At 36.0% G+C, this 13,003-nt stretch overlaps 1 protein-coding gene across 1 annotated transcript in view; it reads right to left on the bottom strand.

The window, feature by feature from the left end:
- LOC113233161 (PITH domain-containing protein CG6153) overlaps window positions 1–10,164 on the bottom strand; it is a 21,096-nt gene extending 10,932 nt beyond the window's left edge. The window contains exons 1-2 of the mRNA XM_026468175.1: window positions 9,630–10,164; window positions 9,432–9,553 (exon numbers count right to left, since the gene is read on the bottom strand). Of these exons, the coding sequence (XP_026323960.1) occupies window positions 9,432–9,553; window positions 9,630–9,815 (308 nt within the window). The 5' untranslated portion in view covers window positions 9,816–10,164. The remainder of the gene's footprint in view (window positions 1–9,431; window positions 9,554–9,629) is intronic.
- Between the last annotated feature and the right edge of the window lie 2,839 nt (window positions 10,165–13,003).

Here is a 13,003-nt window from a genome sequence, read left to right as displayed (position 1 = left end):
TACCAGCCCGTTGCACCAAGTACCAAGTACCAAGTACTCAGTGTGCAGATGTAATTTTCCCTATTAAAAACAGTTATTCAAACCATATCCCCTCCCCTGTCTGGTGGGATAAAGAATGTACCTCAGCTGTTAAAAGGCGTAAAGAGGCTGAAGAATCGATATCGATCGATATGGTATGACTATCGAGAACTTTGAGTCGCTCAAGTTAATTATGTCTGAAACAAAAAAGACTCTCAAAGAGAAGAAGTTTCAAAGCTGGCGTAGATTTTGTGATTCCATCAGTCCCAGTACCAACTCTTCTGTTGTATGGAACATGATACGTCGATTTAGATCTGCCTTTAAAGATTCCCCTTTAAGAAACTTACCTCTTGATATTGCTGAACAGTTCATTGATAAGTTAGCCCCTCCGATAGCCCAACAACAAATAGTTCTTGGTAAAGTTTTAGTTTCAAATGATGAATCAGGGTTAAGTTTGCCATTTTCGATGAAAGAATTGAGAGGCGTTTTGTCTAATACTGTAGACTCTGCTCCTGGTAGTGATGGAATTACTTATTCCCTTTTATCTAATTTGGATGATTCTGCCCTTTATTATTATTTACAGTTGATTAACACATCCATGTTGACAGGTGAAATTTCGCCATCTTGGAAAAGCCAGATAGTGTTACCAGTTTTGAAACCAAATAAAAATCCAACAGAAAGCTCATCTTACCGTCCCATTGCCTTGTCTTCTGTCTTAATCAAAACTGTTGAAAGTTTAGTGAAAACCCGGTTGGATTGGTATGTTGAACATAACAATTTGTTGCCCAATAATCAGTACGGATTTCGAAAAGGTAGAAGCACCATGGACTGTCTCTCTATATTTACGACAGATATAAGATTAGCTTTTTCGATCGGTAATTCTATTTTAGCTGTCTTTTTAGACATCAGTTCGGCATATGATAATGTTCTTTTTCCAATTTTAAAAACAAAATTAGATTGTTTAAAGGTTCCACCATTATTATCTAACTTCATTATAAATTTATTAAACAATAGAACTATTAATGTTATAAATTATGAATATTCTTTACAGAGGACAATAAATAAAGGTCTTCCGCAAGGATCTGTTATGAGTCCCATACTGTACAACATATACACTCATGATTTAGACAGGTATTTAGGTAATGGAGTTTCTATTTTACAATATGCTGACGATGTTCTTTTATATGTTGAATCTAATCTAAGTGACCAAGCCGTGAATGTACTATCAAATAAATTGACATTGTTAAAGTGCTGGTTAGATTCGAATGGTCTAGAGTTATCTGCTAGCAAAAGCTCCATTGTGTTTTTCTCAAGGCGTAAACTTCATCCTGCAATAAATGTTTCTTTTAATAATAACCTAATCCCTGTTGTTGGCGAGGTTAAATATCTTGGTATTCTTTTTGATTGTAAAATGAATGGATCTCCTCTTTGTGATTATGTTGTTAATAAATGTGAAAAGGTTCAAAAATCAAGTCCGATAAATGCGATGCAAGTGGAGTGCGTTGAACCTCCGCTTGCCCTTCGTCGACAGTTTTAGCTGATAAATTCTTTTTCCGCATTATCCAATTTAATCGTCACCCTTTGCTGCAAAAACTTGAACTATTAAACAATCTAATAAATACACCTGGTTATTGGTCTCACAAAAGTACTCCTTGCCTTATAAATAGTTTTAGAAAGTATCTTACATTACAAGCTCCAACTCATAGTTTTGACACTCACCCATTATACGGTAGTCATTATGAATGCCTTATTTTGCCCCCTGACGTCTGTTTTGATTTTAGTGAAGTTAATAGACGTTTTGCTAACGCTTCCTTTAACTTAGATATTAATTGGCATTCCTACAACCATATTTTCACTGATGCCTCTAAACTAGATAACTCGGCCGTAGGAGTGGGTGTTCTTCATTCTCAATACAATATCATTCAAAAAACAAAGCTTCCTCCTGAAACATCCGTTTTCACTGGTGAATGCGTAGGTCTTCTTAAGGCAGTTGAATACATTCTCTTAATAAAATTACATAAAACAATAATATTTTCTGATTGTAAAAGTGCTCTGCAGTCATTATGTAAATTCCCTTTTAAATCAGGTAACATTTTCCCAATTATTTGTCAAATTCGTGAAGCCTTTTACAAGTGCCATTCAAAGGGTCTTTCTGTATTATTTGTGTGGATACCAAGTCACAGTGATATTAGAGGTAACGAGAGAGCCGATATCTTAGCTAAAGATGCAATAAATAACGGCGATGTAGATTTATATAGAAACTTTGCTCATGACTTGGCTACACTACCTGCTATTTACCTTAAAGAATCTTGGCAAACTGTCTGGGAAACAAGCAGTAAAGCTACGGGCAGATATTTTCGTGATATACAATCCGACATCCCTGTCAAACCCTGGTTTTCGCGTATACATTTTGAGAAACGTGTTACTTCAATCATTACAAGAATGAGATTAGGACATACTTGCTCAACTGAACATCTTACTAGACTTAATATAATATCTGATTCAATGTGCGAATGCGAACAAGACATTGGCTGTCTGAACCACCTTTTCTTTTCCTGTCCAAGATATGACCGTGCTTCATTTTTTCAATCTATAATTTCTTTACAAATTCCTTTACCAACATCTATTCCTCTGTTATTATCGTATAATAATTATTCCGTTTACAATGTTTTGGCTCAGTTTATAAGGAAAAATGATATTAAAATTTAGATTATTATTTATTCAATTATCATTATTTTCAGCTATTATCATCTCATTTCCTTTCATAATTTCCATCCGTCATTGCTTAGATTTACTTATAAATAAACTACCTATCCTATCCTATTGATCACCTTTCCAAAATTCCGTTTGCTTTTATTTTTATTCCGCGATTTCCTTTCCCCGTTTTTAATTTCATATTAATATCCATAAACCCAACCAAAGTTCCGCAACAACAACTGCCACGCTGAAATCTCAAGAAGCAAGAAAAATCAATTTGGAAGAATTATCAAAAATTTGCAACTCAGTGGAAATTGCATATGGCCAAAGGCTGGACGCCATAATGCCAAACTATAAGAGAAAAAAAAAACAAGCCCATAGGGATATAATCGCAACTCCCACTTCCTCTTTACTTAACGGTTCTGCCTTATTAAATAGGGCTAATACATCTGACAATGATAACTTCTTTGATTTATTAGTTTCTACACTTTTAAATATTCTGTCTCGTTTTGAACCGATTTACCATCCCACGTGCTTAATAAACTTTCTTCTATTAAATAATACATATAATAATAATAAATATAAAATAATAATAATAATAAATATAAAAATGCATCTGTTTCTTCTGCAGTGGAACTGTCGGAGTATCAGACTTAAAAGTCTGATCTCATATTTCTTATAAATAAATTTAAGCCTGTTATTATCATCCTCTTGGAGACATGCCTGGTTCCGGGATCGATATTCCGCATTCCGGGCTATTCATGTGTTCGGGAGGATCGTGCAGATGGGTACGCAATTACTCTAATTTTAATAATACATTCTACTATTTTCCACAAAATGTCCCTCACTGACCAAAGTACTAATGAAATTAATGCTATTGCAATCAGGGCTTTTAATATCTCATTCATGTCTGTCTATATTCTCCACTCACATCACTCTCTCATTCCTGAGCTTAATCTACTGTTTTCTGCCATCAGTTCTCCTCTCCTGATCTTTGGGGACTTTAATAGCCACCACACAGCTTGGGGTTCCTTTAGAAATGACACAGTTTCTTATTTGCTGTTAGATGTCTTTGACAAGTTTAACTTATGTTTTATCAATGACGGCTCTCCTACTCGCAGATCTTTTCCTAACCAAGATACTAGACGATCTGTGGACATTACTTTGTGCTCTCCTGGCTTAGCGCCCAGTTCTACTTGGAGGACTCTTCCATACACTTTCGGAAGTGATCATTTCCCCATTCGTATTTCCATGACAGGCAGCTGTACTCCATCAAGGCAACACTCTACGCAATTAAAATTTAATGTCTCTAAGGCAGACTGGGAAAAGTATGGTCAATGTCTGGAAGTTCAGAGCTGCAATCCCTGCAGAATCCCAAAAAAAAACCCAGTATTGGAGATTTGTCTCTACAAGAAACCTATTCCACATTTGTAGCATATATCAATACTTCTGCAATGGCTTCTATCCCCCTGAAAAACACATCTCGGAGCCTTATTTCCTCTCCCCCATGGTGGGATCATGAGTGCTCGGCTATTGTTGCTAAACGAAAAGAAGCTGAAATCCTGTATAACTGTTCTATGACCACAAGCAACTTTTTACACTACCAGAATGCAGCAGTACAAGCCAAACGGCTTGTTTCAGATAAGAAAAAACTGGCTGGTTATGCTTTTGCGAAACCATCTCGCCTCGCTCTCCACCTTGAATTCTTTACTAGTATAGGAAAACTTTTAGCTGAAAAAGCGTAAAAAAAAAACCTTCCGCTTTCAACTACAACCATTACTTCGTCACTCGCCTCACAACTGCACTCGTTTGTCTTAAACAACACTGACGAACTCGAAATTGATAATATTATTATGACTTTAAGAAATGACTGTGCGACAGGAATTGACAAAATACCTTGTTCTTTCATTAAACAAAATAGATTACATTTGATTTCACCCCTGACTTACATATTTAATCTCTGTCTATCAACAGGAACGTTTCCCAAAGTACTAAAAACAGCCCTTATAAAACCTATTTACAAAAGCGGTGATAAGAGCAATATTAACAATTATCGTCCAATTGCCATATTACCATCTCTCTCTAAACTACTAGAAAAAATAATTTACAAAAGGCATGTTAACTATTTAGAAACGAAGAAACTTCTCTCGACGTCCCAATTTGGGTTCAGACAAGGACTATCGACAAACGACGCAGTCGATGAGCTGACGGAATACATCGTAACAAATTTGGACTTGAGGAATAAATGTTTGGCAATATTCCTTGACCTCGCAAAAGCTTTTGACACTGTAAACATACCAATACTTTTAAACAAGTTAGATGAACTTGGAATTAGAGGAATACAGCTCAAACTTTTACAGGACTATCTTTCTGACAGAAAACAGCGCGTGACTATTGACAAAATAACGAGTGCTGAATTACCGGTTGAATATGGTGTTCCCCAAGGAAGCATCATAGGGACTATCTTATTCCTTGTCTATATTAATCAACTATGCGCTCTCCCCCTATCTGGTGGCAAGATCATATCTTACGCTGATGACACAGTTCTTTATTATTATTCAGTGCCCCAAGTTGGAATGAAATCTTTACACAAGCTCAATTTGGTTTTAACTCGGTAACCGACTGGCTTAGAGCAAATGCCCTGACACTTAATACTACCAAAACTAAATACATCACTTTCTCCTACAATATTTCCTCACAACCTGTTGAGAATGCTTACTCAATAGTAGTTCACAATTGTGTTGGCCCTCGATCTCTTGGATGCCTCTGTACTTGCTCAAAACTGGACAGCACAAGCAATATTAAATATTTAGGTGTCATAATTGACCAACATCTCAATTCCAAACAGCATATAGTGGCGCTAACTTCTAGAGTTCGAAAATTGATTTATGTTTTTAAAACTTTAAGATACTCGGCCAACAGCCCCCTTCTCAAATCAGTTTATTTAGCCCTTTGTCAATCACTGTTACTTTACTGCGTTACATCCTGGGGCGGTGCACATAAGACCACTCTGCTACACCTGGAAAGAGCGCAGAGAGCTGTTCTTAAAGTGATCAACTTTCGTCCTTTCGATTACCCAACCCACAAATTACTAAACGAGTGCGATGTTCTATCTGTTCGGCAACTGTTTATCCTGCAAATAATTTTGAAAAAGCACTCAATTACTCCATATGATTACATGACTGTAACTAAGCAAAGACGACACGATCCCTTTTCATCTCGTACACAACTCCGCACAGCACACTCACATAGATTCTTCTGCTTCCTTGGCACATTCCTTTATTTTAAAATAAATTCTACTTTACATTATTTTCATATGAATAAAACTGAATGTAAAAAGACCGTCAAATTTTGGCTTAAGAGTAAAACCTATAATGATACCGAGGACTTGTTGGAAGTTCTTTCATAATTTATATTTATATAATAAGTAATGTTTAACTACTTATCTTTTATAAATTGTAACGACTTATAACTACTTATCTTTTATTTGTTAAATCTATAAAATCTTTATTTTTTTAAGCTTTGTTATGAAAAATGCACTATTATGCCTAAAATACAGGTACACATGTACTTAGTGTAGGCATCGCAATTGCACTATTAGGCACTAAGATTAAAATGTTTAATTTTACCATGATTATTTTATATAATTTAGATTTATTTTTTTTTTTGTTTTTTACTGTTTATTTTAATATTTTATCTTCAATTACATTGTTTTCATTATAATTGTATTAGATTAAGTCATATTGAAATAAATTTATCTTATCTTATCTTACCTTCTATTACATCGAAAAACATAAAAAGATTTCGCTGCTCTCAACGCGACAATAACGACCAATCCTGCTTCGATCCTTCACGTCGGCTTAATGATTTTGTAAACAAGCTATGCCCTCCATGGGTGCCCAGTCAAAAGGAGGCTTCTACTTTTGCTGCAAAATTGGTCTCTCCAGAGCGTATGAATGACACCTTCTCATTCTCGGAATTGCTCCTACTTTTGGACCATCTACAGTCCTCCCCGGGTGTAGATGGAATACCATATTCCTTCTTGAAAAATGCGATGACTTCTGCTAAGACGACATTTTTAAAATTGGTTAACTCCATATTCCTTTCAGGACGTCCTCCCGAGGAGTGGAAGACGCATGTAGTGGTTCCGATTCTGAAACCTGATTCCGATTCTTCCAGCTATCGTCCTATCGCTTTATCATCTACCTCAGCAAAAATTATGGAACACCTTATTAAAAATCGGTTGGAGTGGCTCTTGGAAAATAGAGACATTCTAGCTAAGAGTCAGTTTGGTTTCAGGAAGGGAAGCGGTACCATGGACAGTGTAAGCATTCTGGTCTCCAATATACTCCTGGCCTTCTCAAAGAATGAATCTCTGGTTGGTGTCTTCTTGGATATTACTGCTGCGTATGATAACGTGATTCTTCCCCTGCTCAGGCAAAAATGCATCTGCTGAGCATTCCGGAAATATTGACCAATTTCTTTTTAATCTCTACTCGGGCAGGACATGCCTGATTCGTTTCCAAGGAGATTTGGTAGCATCAAGGAATATTTGGAAAGGCCTCCCGCAAGGGTCTGTTCTCAGTCCTTTGCTGTACAATATTTATACATATGATCTGGAGAGATCAGTGAACAGTTTTTGTAGTATCCTCCAGTACGCTGATGATCTAACTATGTATGCCCACGGCTCGTCACTTATTTTCATCATGACATTTGTTTCCGTCTGAATTCTGCTCTACAGTACCTTGGTGATTAGCTAGGTGACCATGGTCTTTCTTTATCAGCTCCTAAAAGTAGTATAGTTGTTTTCTCCCGGAAAAAGAGTATAACCACAAGTTTTCATCGCTATTCTAGAGCAGTGTATATCACTATTTGACAGTTTCAAATTTTTGGGCATCATATTAGATTCTAAATTGACAGGCGTCCCCCATTTAACCTATATTGCCAAAAAGTGTGAGAGAAACATTAATATTCTCCACTCCTTGTCAGGCACTTGGAGGGGCTCCCATCCACTCTGCCAAAAAAAATTGTATAATGCCGTAATCCGTAATCACTTTGACTACGGCTCTTTTTTATTGGAACCATGTCACAAAACTGTCCTCAATTTGTGGGACAAAATCCAGTGAAAGTGCCTCTGTCTTATCATTGGTGCAATGAAGTCTTCCCCAATAAATGCTCTGCAGGTAGAGTGTGTCGAACCTCCACTCTTCCTGAGAAGGCAGCTTCTAGCTGATAGATTTTTTTACAAGGTTGCACAAATATCCCTTCATCCTCTCCTAACCAAGCTCTGTCCATACTCTGTCTTTAACATAATCCCATAAAAAATAATCCAGAGGTGTTAAATCACATGATCGAGCTGGCCACTTAATGGCTGAATTTCATGAAATTATGTGTTATATGTTAGTGATATCTATATCATCAATAATAGACCAAAATTGAGTCGTTAACATCTCTCGAAAGCGCAATCCATTGACCATAACCGCATTTCCAGCCGAATTTTCGAAAAAAAAACGTGTCGAATCGATTGCAGCCTAATACTTTTAAACCTAATTAATTTGTTAAGTGATTAACGAAATAGACCCACCAATTTGGCAAAAAGTGATTAAAAACTTTGATGAAAGAATTGACATCTGTAACTGTGGTTGTGGTGGACATTAATCGGATATCATTTTTTATTCATAATTGCCAAACCATACTTTTTTTAATACAATACTAATTTGAATCATTGTCATCTAAATTTATTGTTTTATTTAGATTTACAAAACAAAGTTCTTGTTGAAAAACCGTTTGCATTAAACATGTGAGACGGAAGTAGAGAGAGAGGATGCGCGAGTGTGACATCTCTTCGCATAAAATGTGAGCTAGCAACTGAAAGTTAATGCGGTTGCACCACAAGGGATTCTCTTCGTGGGTGAATTGGGGATGTATTTCCATTCATTGGCCTGGCTAGCATGCGTGTTGACTAGGTAACCAAATGTTATTAATTAATATTTTGGATAAATAATTTAAATGTGAAAATTTGACCTACCAACGGGGTCTTTGAATGATACATAATGCATAGAAAAAATTTGGCGACTGATAAAAATATCAAAAAGTCAGCCTACGTATGCCTAAATCTTTAAAATAAAAAGTTATTATGCTCAAGAAAAATCAAGCTACATGGTTGTAGCTTGATTTTTCTTGAGCTGATTTATTTCATCTTGTTTGCACCATATCAAAGTTACTTATTTGTCCAATTTGGGTGTCTTCATAAACTGTTTAGGATTTACAATAACAAATAAAGTTGGATTCCCTCAATAGTTACGAAAAGTGCCTTAAAAAATTAGTTACGTATGACATGAGAAGATCAAAGTTATCAAAATTGTAAGAAATGTAACCATCTAGCAACACCACACATTATTCATTCGCTATTATTGTCATATTGTATGCAAAACTGCAAAACAGCAGAATAGCGGGTTTTCTAAGAACAGTTTACACTAATAGTTTCTGGAAAATCTCGTAACAGTGTAATTAATTATTGAAAAAATAGTACCTTTTCATTGCTTCAATAATAATAATTATGCATTTACATTGGCTGTATGCACTTACAACCAACATAAATGATACACTAGTAAATGATTAGGCTATGAAGAGTTATCCATTAGGCAATGGAAATCATTATATTATATTATCTCTCATATTACACTTGCTTAACTTGGGTGTTAAAATGTACTTACAGTCTTAATTTAGCAGGATGAGCATCCGTTTCCTCTGAAACTATTTTGATCCCTTTTAGTTTAACATTGCCTGTGAATGGAATATTGAACAGGAGCTCTTCGTCTGCATCACTCTCGACAAACTGAAAAAGCGGTAAGCAAATTGGAAAAAGGGTCTTAAACCTGCACATAGCTAGCAACAAAAGTATTCAAACTAACATCAGTGCGATCCAACCGTTTCTCCCAAGGTTTGAACACTGTTTTCCCCGATCCCTCCACAATTTCATTCAAGCACTGCACATTATCTTTATCGATTTTTTCATACAAATTGTATTGTATCCCTAATTCATCAGGATTACTGTGGTCGTGGTCGTGATGCTCATTATGACAATGGCCGTGCGGCATTTTTGTAACATAAACTCATTAATATAAAATGATAATGCGATTTCTAAAAGTACAAACTTAGACAAGAAAACATCAAAACTCAAATTCACGGCAGTTAACCTCGTTGCAAGCCTCAGTGACATTTTAACGAATTCACATTGACACTTACAAAATATCGATATATATAAAAAAAGTTATATTTTTTTATGAATTAATCGATATGTTTCGTCGATATTTTTAAAATCGATAGATATATGAAAAATCCATATTTTTATTGTTTATTAAGCAATTTTACAAAAACAGTACTTGCTATAATCATACGTCGTGACATCGAATAAACTTAAAATAGTCTACTTATTAATCTAAACTTGGCGGCATAACAAAAACCTGAGTACCCGTGCACATCAAAATTTATTTTTCAATTATCAATTTTGATATTTTTTATCGAAGCCACAGCAAGTGCTTTACGCATATTTGAAAACAATACCAATACATCTTATAGCATACCACACGGGAGGCGCCATCTGTAAGCAGTCCCCTCTGTCAATAAAAAAATAATATAAATACTACTTTTTAATCGATTTTTTTATTCCCACAATCGAATTCATCGCTTCAACTGCTAAAGACAATAAGCCGTCTTGCACCCACAGAACATTGCTTGCACCCTCAGACCTTTCCTCTAACTAAGCCTTAAGCCTCTAAGCCTATCCACACATATTCGGGTCGTGCCCGGGACGTGGACGGGCCGTGCTCCGCAAGGGGCTCAAAAAAATATGGTTACCTACATATATTTTGTATAAACTCATTCACACATGTTCGTGTCCGGGCCGGCGCCGGGACGGGGCAGTTCATACAAACTAGCACGCCCCGTCCACCTCAGGCACGGCACTGCCCTGATGAAGTCTATAAACATAAAAAATACTGCTGATCTTGATGGTCTTTCAGTCAGAGTAATTAGTTCTATAGTTGATTGTATTGCGCCTTATTTGGCCTGTGTCTTTAATAAATGTATTGATGATGGTGTCTTTCCTGACCTCATGAAGCAAAGTGAAGTTATTCCACTTTTCAAATCTGGTAGTATTTCTGACCCCACCAATTTCAGGCCTATATCAATACTACCAACTCTCAGTAAAATATTTGAAAAAATTATTCTAAATCAGATGTGTGCACATTTTTATAGTAATAACTTAATGTCTCCTAAACAATTTGGTTTCACTCGGGGTCGCTCTACAACCAATGCTGGTGTCGAGTTGATTAATCATATATTTGATGCATGGGAAGTCTCACATGATGCTATTGGTGTATTCTGTGACCTTTCCAAGGCTTTTGATTGTGTGCACCATGATACACTGGTCAGGAAACTTCGCCATTATGGTGTGGCGGGACGTGATCTCGACCTTCTTAAATCGTATTTGCGTGGTAGGGTACAGAGGGTCGATGTTAACGGTACGAGATTGTCAGGATCTGCAATTAGCATGGGTGTCCCTCAAGGTTCAATTCTAGGCCCATTTTTATTTTTAGTTTATATTAATGACTTACCTAGCCTTATGGAGGGTATAAAACATGAGATAGTATTGTTTGCTGATGATACTTCCTTATTATTTAAAGTTAATAGGCACCAATATTCCTACGACGATGTGAACAATGCTATATCTAAAGTAGTTGATTGGTTTGCTGTTAATAACCTACTTCTTAATGAGAAAAAAACAAATTGTGTGAAATTTACATTACCCAATGTTAGAGAGACGGTTACAAACATTGTAGTTAGAAACGAAAAATTGAATCTTGTGGATACAGTTGTATTTCTAGGTATAACGTTAGATGCTAAATTGCAATGGGGTCCCCATATAAGTAAGTTGTCAAAACGGCTTGGCTCTGCAGTGCACGCGATTAAAAAAATAAGGAAACTTTCAGACGTCGAAACCGCTAGATTGGTTTACTTCAGCTACTTTCATAGTCTAATGACATACGGCATTTTGCTTTGGGGTAATGCCGCCGATATCAATAAAATCTTTGTCCTGCAGAAACGTGCAGTTAGGGCAATTTACAATCTGGGCCCCAAAGTATCTTTGAGAGATAAGTTTAAGGAAATTAACATTCTTACACTAGCCTCACAGTACATTTATGAAAATGTAATTTATGTTAAAAGGAATAGTAATTTATTTATGAAAAATAGTGACAGACATAACATTAATACGAGGAATAGAAATAAACTAGCTTTTCTTGATAGTCGTCTTCACAAAGTCAAAAAATCATTTAAGGGGCAATGTATACGCTTTTATAACAAGATTCCGGTTGATATACAAAATTTGCCTTTCACGAGGTTTAAAACTATAGTGAAACAAAAACTTTATACTAAAGGTTATTATACAACTTCTGCGTACTTGGATGACAAAAATCCGTGGTAGTAACCCGTTTAGCTCATGGAGGTAGTCTCGATCTCTGATGTTTCAATTAAAAAAAATATTGTAAATGTTATTTACAAAGAGCAACCCCTAGAGTTTCTTGCTCATTCTTCTCAGGGGAATCTGCCTTACGAATGAGCGGTAGAGTTTAACCATTGTGACGATTTCAAGTGTAATAATGCTTACCTATGAAATAAAGATTATTTTGAATTTGAATTTTGAATTTGAATTTGAATTTGATGTGTGTGGATAGTCCTTTAGACTATTTTCCATCCTCTAAGCTTGCACCATACAAACTTGATTAATAACATTGTTACATCCAGTCTAGTCAAGAATGGACTAACGTTCCATACATTATAAGTTTATTTTTTGTGTTAATCATATTGAATATGATCATATTGAATCAATTGATGATTTTGAAAATATTTCCAGATATTCGAACATTTTGCAAGTATTGATGTTTTGTGCGTTGTGCGTGCGTGCGTTATTGAATTAAAGATCTAAAAGGTTATATTATTTATTCTTCGCTTCATACTGGACCTGACAATCCACATCCGAAAACCACATCAAAAAACCGACCACGCTGGAAGAGAGACGCGGGCATGTGCTCTATCGCACAGCCAATTGCCTAGATCTTCTGCTGACAACCGATCTAGGCCGCTTATCAAGTATCGGTCCCGTCCCCACTAGGGACATCCGATCACTGTCTGGTGAAATCTGTATCTGTCTACTGATAGATATGGGAATATTATATATATGTATAAAGCTACAAGTTCTTACTCACTGATGGAAATAGAACGCATA

Source organism: Hyposmocoma kahamanoa, unplaced genomic scaffold, assembly GCF_003589595.1.
Source record: "Hyposmocoma kahamanoa isolate Upper Pololo Valley unplaced genomic scaffold, ASM358959v1 102, whole genome shotgun sequence".
NCBI classification, from domain to species: Eukaryota; Metazoa; Arthropoda; class Insecta; order Lepidoptera; family Cosmopterigidae; genus Hyposmocoma; species Hyposmocoma kahamanoa.
Note: the sequence above shows the minus strand (reverse complement) of the source record. Positions and strands in the feature narration are given on the sequence as shown.